The sequence below is a fragment of the Sciurus vulgaris genome (genome assembly GCF_902686455.1).
Source record: "Sciurus vulgaris genome assembly, chromosome: 6".
NCBI lineage: Eukaryota > Metazoa > Chordata > Mammalia > Rodentia > Sciuridae > Sciurus > Sciurus vulgaris.
This window is the reverse complement of record NC_136466.1, coordinates 44,084,096-44,099,493: the sequence shown is the minus strand read 5'-3', so window position 1 is coordinate 44,099,493 and position 15,398 is coordinate 44,084,096. Positions and strand designations below refer to the sequence as shown.

Below are 15,398 nucleotides of genomic sequence, written 5' to 3'. Positions count from 1 at the left end.
CATCAATTCAGTGCTCGACCCAAAGAGCAATCTAATAGTTCTGTCTTCAACAGAAATTCATGATGAGAAGAAGATGTAATCTACTGATATTCTCTCTCATAACACAAATCTGATTTAGTCATATGGATTTCCTGCTGTTTTTGGAAAAAGAGTAGCTCGCGATGATCTAAGTACATGGACTAATGGTTTAAGGGCCTTCTTGAGTATAAATGAAGGAGATATGAAAAAAAAAAAAAAAAAAAAAACCACTTACCATAATTCCAGTAAGCAAACAGACTCCTTTTCCACAGTATGTGTTGGGTACCATGTCACCATAACCAATGGAGAGAAAAGTTATTGATATCAACCACATTGCTCCAAGGAAGTTGCTAGTAACATCCTGTTGATCATGGTACCTGAAACACAGCAAATGAAACCAGTTCTTTATAATTCATCTATGGTGTGGTAGCCAAGGACAAATTGATTCAATTCAATGAGGTCACTCTTATCTTCTATAAACTACTCTATTTAGAAGTTTTCAAAGTTGGTAATAGAAATAAAATTGAGGTTCCATCCAAGCAATCTGAAAAACAGAAGAAAGTGCTTCAACTTTAAGAATAATCAAGAGAAAAATTACAAAATATGAAAACTGATTTTCTCACTGGAGTAACATGATATGTGCACATTAATCTTTGTGGCCTCCTTTGGCCTCTGCCAATGTGTCACTTCTCTTTGATGCCTAGTTGATGTACCAGACCTTTGCAGCAATATGTAATTGCCCAATCTCACACCACCCCTTTTTAGCAAAGGGCATCATGCTGTTCCCTTTGCTTGATCTGTCCTTTGCTACCTTGATTTCCCTGATAGGCCAAGTCCTTATCAGTCTACAAAATAAATGCAGGTGAAAGACTCTTCTGTCTCCTTTTTTCCCAGCCTCTCCTCTGTGCTCCTTCAGCATTGGGTGTTTCCCTTTATTACAACACTGTATTGTAAAAGCCCATCTACCAGGAGGTCCTTCTTTAGCTACTATCCTTGAAGACAGAAAATGAATCTCTGATCATATAGTCCCTCCCCAGAAACACAGCTAAATAAAGTTATTGTCTTACCAGTTGCACACAAGAATTTATAGTGAAGAAAAAGGATACAATTTATCCTGATTATTCTTTGAGGTGTCAAGTTTTTCTGATGAGGAAAAAGGTTTTTATATAAGAAAAAGACATCACACTTCGCTTGAAGTAACAGCCTCAAACAGTAACCTTATGCCCATGATGTACATGCTGCTATCCATCATGTGTACATATGACAGACAGGCCATGCAAATTGTTGCTCTGGAAGAATATTTTCTGGCTGTACATTCTCTGCAGTCATGGGGCCCTGTAGCTGCGCTGTGGTCTCTACAGCAACCAGACCCCAAACTGAGGTCACGAGGGGGTTTCTTGCCCTTCGCCCACCTCTTCTTAAGAAAAACCCTTCCTTCCCATCTCGCAGACACCACTTGGAAGGCTTTACTTTCCTTGCTTCTTGCTCTGCAAGAGATGTTTGGTACTCATTTCCCCTGTCTTTTGACTCAAATCTGTCTCTGCTGCCAAGGTTGAGGGGGCAAGAGCCCTAGGAATGATCCCACCTACAATTGCACTGGGCATGGGAATCTCTGTACTCTCCCACCCCCCATTCCTCATCTCATGCTCCTGCTTCTATTACCCAAAGTGCAGGAGGTTCATGAAGTATAAGCCTTCTTCCCCCATATCAGCGGCTCTTACTCTGTCTTGTATACAAAGACGACACATGCTGATCGTTTTCCACTTTTTCCTTCTTCCACATAGGTAAGAGAGAAGCTAAGAAATGCCCTGTTACTGTGGTCTAGGGAAAGAGAAGTTCCAGGCTGGTGTGAGTGGAGCCCCAGCATGAGGGGGAGAGAGAGAGAGCAACCACTGTATATCCTAAAGTGAAAAGAGTGCGTGAATAGGCAGCTAGTCCTTGCTGAGGAGAATTCCACAAGTTTCTTGGGGCAGGAAGACAGACACCTTAACTATTCTAAGGAACAGCCACATTGACCTAGTTTCAGAGAACCCAGTATGTCTGGGGGAAATGCTGTCATTGCTCAAAGGGAAGCCACAGTATATTCCTAGTATCCCAGCAGGACAGGCGAGTGCACTTCTGGAGTGTCTTTACTGTATAATATGCACGTGGGGGTGAGCTGATGCTGTTGGTGCTGTGCTTAGCTGTAACATGAGCAAAGAAGCTTCTGTGGACTGCTCTGCTTCAAAACAAGACCCTTAGAAGCAAGCTTTAATCGTGGACATTGGGACTCTCAAATAAAGATTCCTTACCATGTTGTGGCCTAAAACAGGGAAGACCTTTCCCTGGCATTGATATAAGCTGTACAGAAGAGGTGTGCAGGAGAGTTCATTTCCCTATTTGATTTTCAATTATGAAATAGAGTTTCTTTTAAACAAGGCATGATTAACAGACAGATGTGATATACCTAAGAGAGCTCATTCCCTGAGACCTACATACACCTACATCATATTTATTGAGTGCTCGCTAGGTGCTCAGCGCCTGACACGTTTTCCTGTTTAACAAGTCATGTTTTACTATGGACTATCTTTGGCTGAAACAGCTACATTCTTCACCCTCCACTTATCAACACGGAGTCCTTAGAGTCTTAGTTTTTAAGCATTTACCAATGTGCTGAGAGAAACTTCATTTGGAGTTATTTTCACACTGCCACTTGGAGTGACCAGGACACTACACTCTGATAGGCATGTGGTTTTCCTTTGGTAGAGTCACTAATGATGAGAGGAGGCCTCATTCTCATACTATAAACCAGCGTTTCTAAGGGACTTATATTGAAGATGTGTATTTATTAAAGGTGAGCAGCTGAAGAAGAGTTAGTTTGCTAAAGGTTCCAGTGAAGGCTTTGCACTGCAATTTTCATTCATCGACTGCTCTAGACTTTGAAAACCAAATAAAAAGTGCCACAGGAAGACAAGCTGAGAAGGCTGCTGCCATGACCAGCATGGCCAAACTCAGTTTCAGTGAGGGTCAAAGAAGATTAGAAAAATAAAGACTCGTGAACACAGATTTCGAAGATTAAGCTGGAATCAGGTGGAGTGCTGCTCTCTGATGGAGAAGCAGATCTAAAGAGTTACACCAGCAATCTTTATTTATATATGTCTCATTAACAGGTTAAAGACTATGCAACCATTATTCTTTGTACTCAGGAAAGTTACAGAAACTAGGACATCTATGTAGCTTTTCCACAGTTGCAATTCACAGTTGCAAAGTGCAACATTAGGAGCTTTGTGCAGAACTCAAGAAAGTTCATTGTTTAAAGTTACTGTAAAGTGAACAGGAGAAGCAGAGCTGGTGAAACACTGTGGTTGTCTAGCCTAAGAATTCCTTCCTTCCCAAGAGTTGTGTGCCTGAGATACAAGGTCAGAGCTGACAGGACTCTTACACAGAGCCTCCTTAGGCAGGGCGTTTCCACAGCAGCTAAGCATCCTGTGCCCTTGCACAGAAACATTCCCAGGCACCAGGCATGCCACAGCCATGAGATCATCAGAGACCCCCAATCTGTCACTGCTCTCCCATCCTCTGTCACTGCAAAGAAATCTCAACCCTGGCATGGATGTGGAAGCCTTCTCAGCTCGTCTTCCTGTAGCATTTTTTATTTGGTTTTCAAAGTCTAGAGCAGTTGATGCATGAAAATTGTCATGCAAAGCCTTCACTGGAACCTTCAGCAAACTAACTCTTCTTCAGTTTTTCACTTTTAATCTTCAATATACAAATAAATCTCACCCATCCTCATTTGGCTCTCTGCCAAATGCTCTGAAGTATTATGTCACTGGATGGTTCAGTCAATATTTATGATATGCTAACCACATTACAGTGCATCACAAATTGCAATCCCACACTGATTAGACACAAATATGTTTCTAAGAGTTGGTATTTTATGGGTATGTAAAGGATACTTCAATGGTAAATTATCCTTTTTTAACTTATGAAATAATAAACCTGTCTGAAAAAGTAGCTCAAAATGGAAAATAACATCTAATACTAATGTTTATGTTACCTTCAGACATACTTCATTGTGAATAGTCAGGATGAGGTAATTAAGAACCAAACTAGATACTATTAGAATAATTACCTGACTTCTTTCTTGGCGATTCAGAAATACTAGACTTATCAACATGATGACATCGCCACTCAGAAAACGCCCAGGTTTTGAGTCAATGCCAGATTCACACCATTGTGAATGATTAACAAGTGCAATTTAAGGTTGAAGAACTTTCTAAATATTTCTTAGAGTAAAAATTGATGGCACAGAATTACTCCAACAATTCCAACCTTCTCCATAAGGAGAACTGTTTTGAGAAGAGCACTGAAGAAATAACTCATATGGCAAGTTTCAGGTTCTGATCACTATGAATGCTGATTTAATGAAAGATATCAAATAAGATTAATATCAGTGCAAGGAATGCCTGGTGGTCTCATGCTTTTAAAATAAAGAGTTTGGGGTTTCAGCAGAAGACTACTTGAACTGTTTTCCAGTGCTCCATGCTTTGCAGAGATTGTAAGATCAAAGCCAGTTGTGGTGGCGCATACCTATAATCCCAGTGACTCTGGAAGCTAAGGCAGGAGGAGCACAAGTTTGAGGCCAGCCTCAGCAACTTAGTGAGTCTCTAAGCAACTTAGACCTTTCCCAAGAGAGAAAATTTTTTTTTAAAAAAAAGAGTGGGAATTTGGCTCAGTGGTAAAGCATCCCCAGTTCAATCCTCAGTACGGGGGGGGGGGGGGGGGGGGGGGGGGGGGGGGGGGGGGGAGTCGACCAAGATTGTAAGATCAGCTTTAAGGTTTTAAAACAGGAAAATGTTTCTTTTCTTAGTTTCTATTCCTTATTCATTTCTTCATTCACTGCTGACTGTGGGTCTAGCACTGTTTTTTAGATCACGAGTATGAAAGCTTAATGTTAAATATAACATTTGTGGAAGTTCGCAGGGGTTATCTTTCCAAGGCAGTCCCTGTCTCCTTCCCTGTGTAAGAGCCATGCTCTGCCCAGCACTCCTGCCTCCCCACTGCAGCCCCCAGAGTGACTGATGGCTGGCAGTCAGGCTGGCATCTTTCACAGCTCTTCCCTGCACATGCACTTCCTTCTGCCTGGAAACTCCTCCTTTCTTTATAGTCCTAACTTGTACTTTGAGAATCTATTCTTGGGTCCCCTTTTCCAGAGTGCACATAGATTTCGGTCAGTATGATACTCCAGGCTCATGCTTTCCTTGTATCCCCAGAGCATCCTGTAGATCTCTATGGCACTGTTCAGTGAATGTGAACTTGTGTCACAAGATAGGTAATGTATAATTTGATTATCGAACATGCACTGAGAATCAAAATCATGAAGAATTTGAAGACAAAGATTGTGCCTTAGTCATTGTTATATCAATGAAAAATAAAAAGGGAGCTAGTGTTCATTAAATTAATTAGGGTGATAATGTGAAATGTATTCTTGATCTCACTTTACCTCGGCCACATGCTTCAGGATCCATGTACAGCAGGTAAAAATGACCCTTCCCCATCAGTCAACATGAATTGCATTTGTTATGTTACATTCTATGATCTGTGTGCAATTTATATTTTTACAGCTATAGAGAACAATTCAATACCACAGCTGACAAACAATGTTCATTAATACTTCCTTATTAAATTAAGTATTGATACTAGAAATGGCAAAATATCTTATTTCAAATGTCAACTCTGGTCTCACATCTCATCCTTAATTATATAATTAAAAACATTATGGATTTAAATGCATGTGAGCAATATACTATCACTTCTTTCCCAAATCTACCTCTGTCTCCTGAAATGTCAATATAATTGTACTAAGATAATTTTATAGTTATAGTTATAAAACTATATCCACAAAGGGAAAGGAAGAGAGACATGGAGAATTAGAAACACATTTTTACATGAATGAAAATTCATCTCGCTTTTACCCAAGATGGAGCAATAGGGAACTAGATTATACCTTCTCCTGAAACAACTTTAATAATAGATAAAATATATGGAATAATGGCTAATAAGATATTGGTCACCTAGCAACAGAAGGCAATGATTCCTAAGAGATGGTAAACCAAAGTGAGCCACATTATCGTTCTAGTTTAATGCCTAAAGAGAAGATACAGAGCCAAGTGTTGGTGGCGCACGCCTATAATCCCAGCAGCTTGGGAGGCTGAGGCAGGAGGATCATGAGTTCAGTCAGCCTCAGCAATTTAGCAAGGTCCTAAGCAATCCAGTGAGACCCTATCTCAATATAAAAGAAAGGGCTGTGGATGTGGATTAGTGGTTAAGTGCCCCTGAGTTTAAAGTTTAATCCTTGGTGGAGAGAGAGAGAGAGAGAGAGAGAGAGAGAGAGAGAGAGAGAGAGAATGAATATACAGAGAATGCAGCTCAGAGAAGCAAACCAGGTGGAGTTCTGAGGTCTCCCTGTGTTGAAGGACAGATCTGAGAATCTAAGGAGATCAAGAATTTATAGGCCAAAAACCAGAGAAGAGGAATCCCCATAGAGAGATAGCTATAGATCTGCAGAGGGGTCTCTTTGATTATTCAACCAAGTACTAAAGGACCTGGATGTAGAACTACCCAAAGCTAGAGAAAGGGAAATAATATATGTAAAGAGATACAGTATACTTGAATAGCAAATGGTATAATATCAAGTGAAAATAAGATTGTTAACTTAGGTAAAGTATGCCTAAGTGTATAGGCAAGCTATAAACCCTAGAAGAGCCATTAAATTAACACATCAAAAAATAGTAACCGATAATACAATAAATGATCAAATAAAAATAGGATATAGTAAATAGAGGGGAAGCCAATAACAAAGGACAGAAGAAAAACAGAGCAAGAAGACAGCATAATTGATAATTGCATTAAAAACAAATGGCCTAAATATTCCCCAATAGAAGGCACAGACTGACACAGAACCCCTGAAAGTTTCATTGCAGAAAGCAGGAGTCACATGATGGACAAATTGGGTCCAAGGTTGAAACAGGAGAACTGATAGAAAGCCTAAGTGTATGGAATGAAGGATCTGCAGGTCTTGCCTAGTACTGCCAGACAATCACAGGAGACAGAAGGCTAATTCTCTGGAGATAGACTGGAGACTCAGGGATCCAGGACCCACATAAGATCAGAAGAGATGTCTGGGACTGAAAGCACAGGGATTGAGTTCAAATTTCTAAACTAAGCAGCAGTGATATTAACTTTTTTTTCCTTTAACACTATCCCTGACCCTATATTAGAACTTGCTATTTCAGACAAAGAATATTCTGAATAGCTTCAGAGGAAACACAATTATGCATTAACAAGGATTCCCTAACGAAAATCTCAGCTTTACTCTGCATTGAGTGTTACCAGACATTAAGCTGGTCCCTCTTCCGTACAGCTTCTAACTGGCTTCCAATTTACCACTCTTGGATATGAAAGAACGACAAGTGATCAGCACACATTTTTTGCTTCCAATAGGAAAAAATACAGACCATAAATAAATAGGAAGGAAAGAGAGGAGGGTGGAAATAGAAAAAACTTGAGATAATGGATAGTAATGGGGTGTCACTGAACTCTGAAAGTTATACCACGAAAGGTCTAAAAGGGAAAACTCTGCATCCAGAAAACAGGATGAAGGAAAAAAAAATCCTGGAATAAAACTCAAAATTATAGTGAAAACATACCCATAATACAATGAGACCATAAATCAGCAGAAATCTCCCAGGAATTAGAACAAAAAAGATAGAGATGGGGAAAGGGAGAAGAAGAACACATGTTCTTAGAGAATCGACACAGAGGGGGCTGGGGTTGGGGTTGTGGCTCAGGTGTAGAGCACTTGCCTAGCATGTGTGAGGACCTGGGTTCGATCCTCAGCACCACATAAAAGTAAAATAAAGGTATTGTGTCCATCTACAACTCAAAAACAAAAAACAAACAAGCAAAAAGAAAAAAATGCATTGCTTGAGAATCAACACAGAGGACCCAGCAACTATCTTTCTAGAAGGAGAATATAGAAAGTAGAAGGAATAAAATAAAAATATTCTTTTATTTGCTTGACAGGAAAACTGGAAAGCAGCTGTCTTCTCTAAAGGGAAGACTCTCAGAGAATCTGCACACAGAATAAGAAAAGATCTAAGCCAGGATGAATTGATATCAAATTTTAAATAGAAAAATGGAGAGGATATTAAAAAGTTTCAAAGAGGTGAAAAAAGAGCAAAACATTAAAAACAGTGGCTTCTAACAGTATTTAACTAGTATAGATGCCGGGGAGGGGGAAGCGTAGACAATCAATATCTCCTGATTTGTAGAGGGGAGGGATGGAGAATATGGAAGGAGACTGAACGGGTGAACCTCAGGTCCTCTCTCTTCTTGGCTTGCCCCAAGAGCAGTTATATTTGTTTCTCTATGTGGTAACCTTACCTGGGACTGGGGTAACTCCCCCGGGGTAACTCCCCCAGGGCACCACCTCATGCACCTCTAACTCTCATTCCATGGTGAAGCATCAGCACACCAGGCAGTCCTTTGGCTCTGGACTAAATCTGCTGGCACTGTCTAAATCTGCTGAATGTCAGCAATGAAGCTGAAATTCTATATCCACCCAGTTGCAGACACAGAGATGTGAAAAGAGTATAAATGATCTCTTTCCAAATCATAACTGTATGCATATAGTTCTGATTCAAAGTAAAAGCAAATAAGTGACTCAATGAAAACCTATAAGCATAAAAAGTAGTACAAAGAAGGCATATATATGAGATCAGAGGAGAAAAGTCCTGAGTGCCAATGGCTCAGAAAGGAGAGGTAGCATGAATCTCTTACTCTCCACTGCTCTGTATCAAAGATGTTCACCTATAGCTGAATTGGAGTCACTTGGGAAGAACTAACAAAGCCATCCATAGCCTACCTGCAACCAATTAAGCTAGAACTCTAGATGAGGGGTCATCATGAGGGGTCATGATGTGGGAATTTTTTTAAAAAGTTTCCCAGGTGATTTCAATGTGCTATCAAGTTTCAAAACCATCAGGTCGTTTTTTTTAAGGAGCAGTTTCTCACTTAATAATATGTTGAAAATGTACCATCACACACGTGCCCTTTTTTGGGCTTCTTTTTAGGCATATAGGTTTTATTTTGTTGAATGACATTTCATTTGCTTTTATTTTAAATCAAAACTGTATGTATATAATTACAATTTGGAAAGAGATAATTTATACTCTTCCTACATCTCTGAGTCTGCAACTGGGTGGACACGGAAATTCAGCTTCATAACTGACATTAAGCAGATTTAGACAGAGTCACTCATTCAATCACACATTGAATATCTACCTATATAAAGGAACATTTTGAGGCAATGAGAATATGTAGATGAATAAGAAATGGTAAGCATTCACAAGCTTAAAAATCTAGTAAGGAGAAAACTGATTGCAAGGTAATAAGGTAATACTCAAGTTGCGATAAATGTGAGACAGATGTCAGGACATTGTGAGAGAAATATATGTAACAGATTAAAACTAATGTCATGAGTGTCTAATAACACTGATGCCTAAAACTAGTTTGAATTCAAACAAAGTGTGCTGGATATGGTGGCACATGCCAGTCTCAACAACTTAGCAAAGCCCCAAACAACTTGGCAAAAACCTGTTTCAAAAAAAAAAAAAAAAGTGCTGGGGATGTGGCTCAGTGGTTAAGCACTCCTGGATTCAATCCTTGGGGGAAAAAAAAAATCAAATAAAAATGTAAAATTCAGTAATTCCAAAAGCTTTACTAAAAACCTGAGTGAGGGTGCTCTAAATGTAAACGCTGTAAGTGTGTGTATATAACCACCCTGGAAAGGAAATAGGTTACCTAAAGTCCCTTCAAACCAGAGAATTTGAATGTTGTCAATCCATGGGACTTTCTCAATCCCCTCCTGGTTCCCTGCTCATCCACTGAATCAAGGAACATGCATTTGGTTTTAGGATCTTGAGGATTCTGATATAGATAGACTTCCTTTAATACCACCAGCAAGTTATCAGGAAAAGCAGCAGAGATAGCATAATGTTACCTCTAAAGCCCAACTTTAATTTAGGTCTGAGCTGGTTTGAATTTTCATAAATTATGTAACTCTTTATTAATCTAAATGAATTCATTTCCTTGATTTTATTTTGCTCCTTTGACTTTTCAAAAACCTTGGAATTCTTTTAATCTTCCCTTTTGATTTAGAAAAAAAGAAGCCAAATTCTTTTTTCCTCTTTCCCTGTGTATGGTGGGGCAGGGTTCTACAAAATGATTGATTCCTTTCCTTGTGTTAACCTTGGTTAATGAGTTTCATTCATTCATCATTCACACTTAGGGTAGAGTCCATCAGTATGGCTAAGAGAATATGGGATAAAAGAATAAGTTTTTAGTGAAGCCCAAACTTCCCAAGCGGAAGGGGGTGGTGACAGAACATATGAATTTTCAAACTTGAAGAATTACATTTATGCTTTCCTGAAAAGATGACAAAGATGTTTTGTTGTCTGACTCTAACATTATTTCATATTTTCATTTATATCGTAATAGGTGATTTTTGGCAATGACTTATCTGTCAATAAGTTAACAGATCTCACACCTATATAATTTTTTGACTATGTTAAAAGTCTTTAGGAAGACAGATGGTATCACATTAACTTCCTTTTAACAGACAGGAAAAGACAAGCCAAGGCTCACTGTCATTTAGATTCTCTTTGATTGAGGCATTTAGTGAAACACGCTCAACTCCGGGAGAGAACTTCAGGGCCCAGAGCCACAGTCATGAGTCTGGCACCTCAAAGTGAAGATGGAGAGGAAGGTATACATATCCATCAGGAGAGTTTTCTAGACTGAGAATCTCATTTAAGCAGTGGTTCTCAAGGCCGGCAGACCTAATGCCCTCTTTAAAGATCTTAAAAGAAAATCTAGATAGTACAACTTATGCTTTATGAAACAAAAAATCAATTTAAAAATCAATATAATACCTCAAATGTACAAGGAAGAGGTAAAATTGAAGCAACTTATTCAATCATGTATTTCAGTAAACACTCCATCCAGCAAGACTGAACTAAAAGAAATAAGCAGGAATGAATTGCTTATACCTATATGAAGAAGCATTTTAATGTAATTAAGTCTGTGAAGTATGTAATTCATAAGCCACAGGGACAACCACAACTGCCTTAGAGGGTTTTCTTTTTAAACTTCTGGGCTAATTCTTAAAAAAACCCATTCAACTGTCTATTACTACTGAGCAAAAAATAGTTTATGTTCACATTTAAAATGAATTTAGGTCTAATCTAACAATATTATAAACAAGTTTTTCATATTCGAAATACCTAGCAAGTCATTACAAGGACAAGTGAGATGTAGAACAGCTTGTTGGGTAAGAATGTCCCCCATATAACAGAACAGAGCTGCTAGGTGTGATGGCACATGCCTGTGATCCCAGCAGCTTGGCAGGCTGAGGCAGGAGGCTTGTGAGTTCAAAGCCAGCCTCAGCAATTAAGTGAGGCCCTAAGCAAGTTAGTGAGACCCTGTTTCAAAACAAAACAAAACCAAAAGAGAGCTGGGGATGTGGCTCAGTGGTTAAGCATCCTCTGGGTTCTATCCCTGGTACCAAGAAAACGACGATAAAACGAAACAGAACAGTGCATGCCTCGCCCCACCCAACAAAAATCAATCAATCAATCAATCATTGCTCACGAATTTCTTAAGTGTCTCCTGAGGGCAGTACTACCCCCATTGAGAACTACAAGTCTGGCTGGGCCTCTAGTAATTACCATCAGAAAATCTGGAGCCAGCTTCATATAATACAACTAGACAGCAGTGAAACTAAAAATCCTTGAGATGTGGCACAAATGCCTAACAGGAATTATGTCCTCAAGCCCCTTATGCTCTGTGATCACTCAGGGAAATACCAAATTTCAGAATAATGTTTTAACTAGGACAAGCATTTCTGACCAAGTTTCTCTTCCTTCCTATTTTTTTCCCTAACTTCCAAACCAGTACTTATTTTAATTTTCTGGGGCAACCTCTATTCATTCAGCTCCTGCCTTGTGCACATACTATGACTCCTACAAGGAATTTTTAACCCTGGCAGAGATGAGCCTACGATTGATCTGGCCGGTGATTTCTTTCCCCAAAGTGAATTAAAAAAAAAAAAACACTTAATATAGTCCATGTCTGCCACATGCCAGGCTTTGCCAATAGCAGGAGCATGTCTACAAGGACCTGGTGGGTACTATTTTCACTCCTACCGTGGATTTTCCATAACGCAGAAGGGGATTCTCTGCAATTCTCAGAGGCGAGGAGCAGCATTATGGGCAGTCACTAGGTGGCAGTGCCACACCAGTTTATCCCTACCATCACTGGAGTTCACTGACCAGTGCCAGGGCTGGGAGGGAACAGAGTGGTAAGGTCTTGCAGCAAAAGACCCCTTCCAGACACCCTGAACACAGGTGGTGTTCCACAGGGGAAACCAGAATCAAGGCTAAAGTGAAAGACTGGGGCCACACCTATACAGCAGCCCTGGGTGTTACCCAGAATCTGAGAGGCTCTTGTATGTGTGTGTGGAGCGGTGTCTGTCTGAATGCTGAATCCATTTTGGATCCAATCTAAGGTAGATCTAAGGGAGTACATGTCTCCACATTTCACCCACATGGAATTTTCTAGGTCAAAGACCAGACCCTGTCTCCCAAATCTATAAGAAAACACACACACACATACACACATACACACACACACACACACACACACACACACACACACACATAAAATCCCTGAGGATGTTTCAAACTAGGCCATGTTGGAATAAAGCAGCATTTGAGGATATACAAGTTAGGGTCCTATTTGCTGACTCTGAGATAGGGCAAAGAATTCAGCGGTGTGACCAGAGCAATGAATTTGAGTCTCTAATCCTCACTTTCTTCTAAGATGAAAACAGACCATCTACCTCACCAAGTGGTTGAGCACCTAGATGGCTAAGTGCCATCCAAATGCTACCTCATCATTAGAGAGACTGTGTATTCTACACTGAGCACATCCTTCCTGATTCTGCAAATGTAGACACAAAGAAAAGCCATAACTCTTGAGAGCACACCTTCTTGCACTCAGGTGAGCTGACATACCTTAAGGCTATCCCCAGAATATTTACCATCACTGTCAGTGAGCACGACAACTAGTACAACTAACACATAAAACAGCAAAGGAAAAGGAGGGATGGAGAGAGGTGATCAGGAACTACTAGGGTGGGGCAAAGGCAGCACAAGGTAAAGGTAGATCAATCACAAAGCAGGCCTAGTGGGAAGAACAACCATGTTCCACACAAAAAATTCAAATGGATCCAGCCTAGGTGCCCATCAAGGGACAAATGAATAAAAAAAAAAAAAAAAGTGATGTATACACACAATGGTGTTTTATTCAGCCATAAAGAAGAATGAAACTGTGTCATTTGGAACTGGAGAACATCATGCTAAGTAAAATAAGCCAGACTCAGAAAGTCATGGGTCACATGTTTTCTCTTCTGTATGAATGCTGAAGAGAAAAAGGGGGAAAATGTGTTGAGAGTGGGACATCTCATCAAAATAGAAGGGAGGCCAGCAAAGTGGAGCAAGGAGAGGGAGGGGCAGATGGAAAGGTAAAATACTGGGGAATGGAATAGGCCAAATTATGTTATGTGTACTTAGGAATATATCACAATGAATTCCAGTATGATGGCCGATTATAATGCACCTATGAAAACCTTTAAAAAATAAAGAAAAGAAATGGCTCACAGCTTTTCTATGCTATCCTATTCTGTCCACCTTCCTCCTCAGCTGCCTCCTCCCACCAACACCAGATTTCTATTCTCAAGGTGGCAGGACAGGGGAAAAGATACAATTATGCATCTAGTATCATTAATTCCTGATACTAACCTTCTGCCAGGGCTCTTAGTTTGGGGCTCACAGTTAACTGAAAAGAATATGCTCCACTTGTTACTGAAAGCTTGGTCCTTGTCCCTGATGCCAATCCAATAATGAGGACACAGTTTTGAGAAAAAGGAAGGTTTATTGTTTTGCTAGCAAAGGAAAAACACAGAAGTTTCCTGTCCCCAGAAGTTTTCTGCCCATCAGCAGGGACAGGGGGCTTTTAAAGAAGGGATTCAAAGGCTCATTCCACATTTTCTCTGTTGGAGTTGTAATTCACTTGTTAATTTAGGAGACACTCATTTCTGATATCTTCTGGTGCCATCCCCAAAGTCTAGACTACTTCATTCCTACAGTGGGTATGTCCTCAAGGATGGATAACACTGTCCAGGATGGGGAAGAAAGGTAATGCTGTTCCTCCCCACACCCCAAGATTAGGGAGGGGGAAAGATTAGGGAGGAGAAGGGAGAGAAAAGAAAGAAACATGTTCATTTTTAAATTAAGTTGCAGTAACAGAGCAGCAAGGGCTACATTCTAAGCATAAAGTGGACCACTGTTACACAGTGATCCCAATCCACTCAGCTCCCAGGTCCCACTGTTATAGCAGGCAGTCACCATGAATTGATTCTAAATGTTTAATTTTCAAAATACAGCAAATGAAAAGTTCCCATGTAGAGCGTATGACGACAAGAAGTTTTAGCCTGAAGCACTTTACAGCTTCAGGCAACGCTCGTAGGGAAGCAGAACATTCTTGAATGTCACTGGTTTGTTCCTCAGAGAGAGATAAGAAGCAGAGTCAGAAAACTAAGCTACCAAAGCAAGAGAGCGGAGAGTTCTCAGGGACACTTGGCTGAAGGTGACTCCAGCGGGGCTGAGGAGAAGGATCACAGATTTTCTGAGAAGGTCATTTTCAAGGTTTCCCAGTTAAGATTTTCCTACGTCAATTCTGAAAATTAGTTCTGGAGTGTCGATTAATTGTACCTTGCTTGACTAGACCTAGGCAACTGAAATACAGTTGCAACCCCAAAATGTCATGAACCCTAATAAATAAAACACAGGTAGGTCCATGAAGGAGCAGCACATGCAGTGAACAGGTCCAGACTCAACCCATCGCTGCGAAGACTCATCAATCCTTGCTCCATAAAGTCCCCAGGACACCCTTGCAGATATCTGCAGGCAAGGAATGTGTTTTGCTAAATACAGAAAAATATCTTTATAAGACAGAAAAGAGGAGAGATGAAATAAAGAGAGCAGGCTAACAAGAGAGAAAGAGAGAGGAGCTAGAAGTGAAGAAGAGAATAAACAAACAATAGAATTAATTGCAAGTAAAAATTTTTAAAAATACATAAGTGATCAAAGAAAAATCACTACATGAAGCATGAAAACTCAAAAAGCTTCTAATCTAGCCAGCCTACTCGTTACTTAAAAAGTCAGCCTCATTTTCCAGCACCATGCACAAATGCTTCACATGGCTTTTACCAGTTCCTA

General features: G+C 40.0%; 1 protein-coding gene across 3 annotated transcripts in view; it reads right to left on the bottom strand.

Annotated features, from left to right (window-relative positions):
• KCNN2 (potassium calcium-activated channel subfamily N member 2) overlaps positions 1-15,398 on the bottom strand; it is a 276,234-nt gene that overhangs the window by 27,482 nt on the left and 233,354 nt on the right. For all 3 annotated transcript variants that reach the window (XM_079143884.1, XM_079143885.1, XM_079143886.1), the window contains one exon: positions 254-395. In XM_079143884.1, the coding sequence (XP_079000010.1) occupies positions 254-395 (142 nt within the window). The remainder of the gene's footprint in view (positions 1-253; positions 396-15,398) is intronic.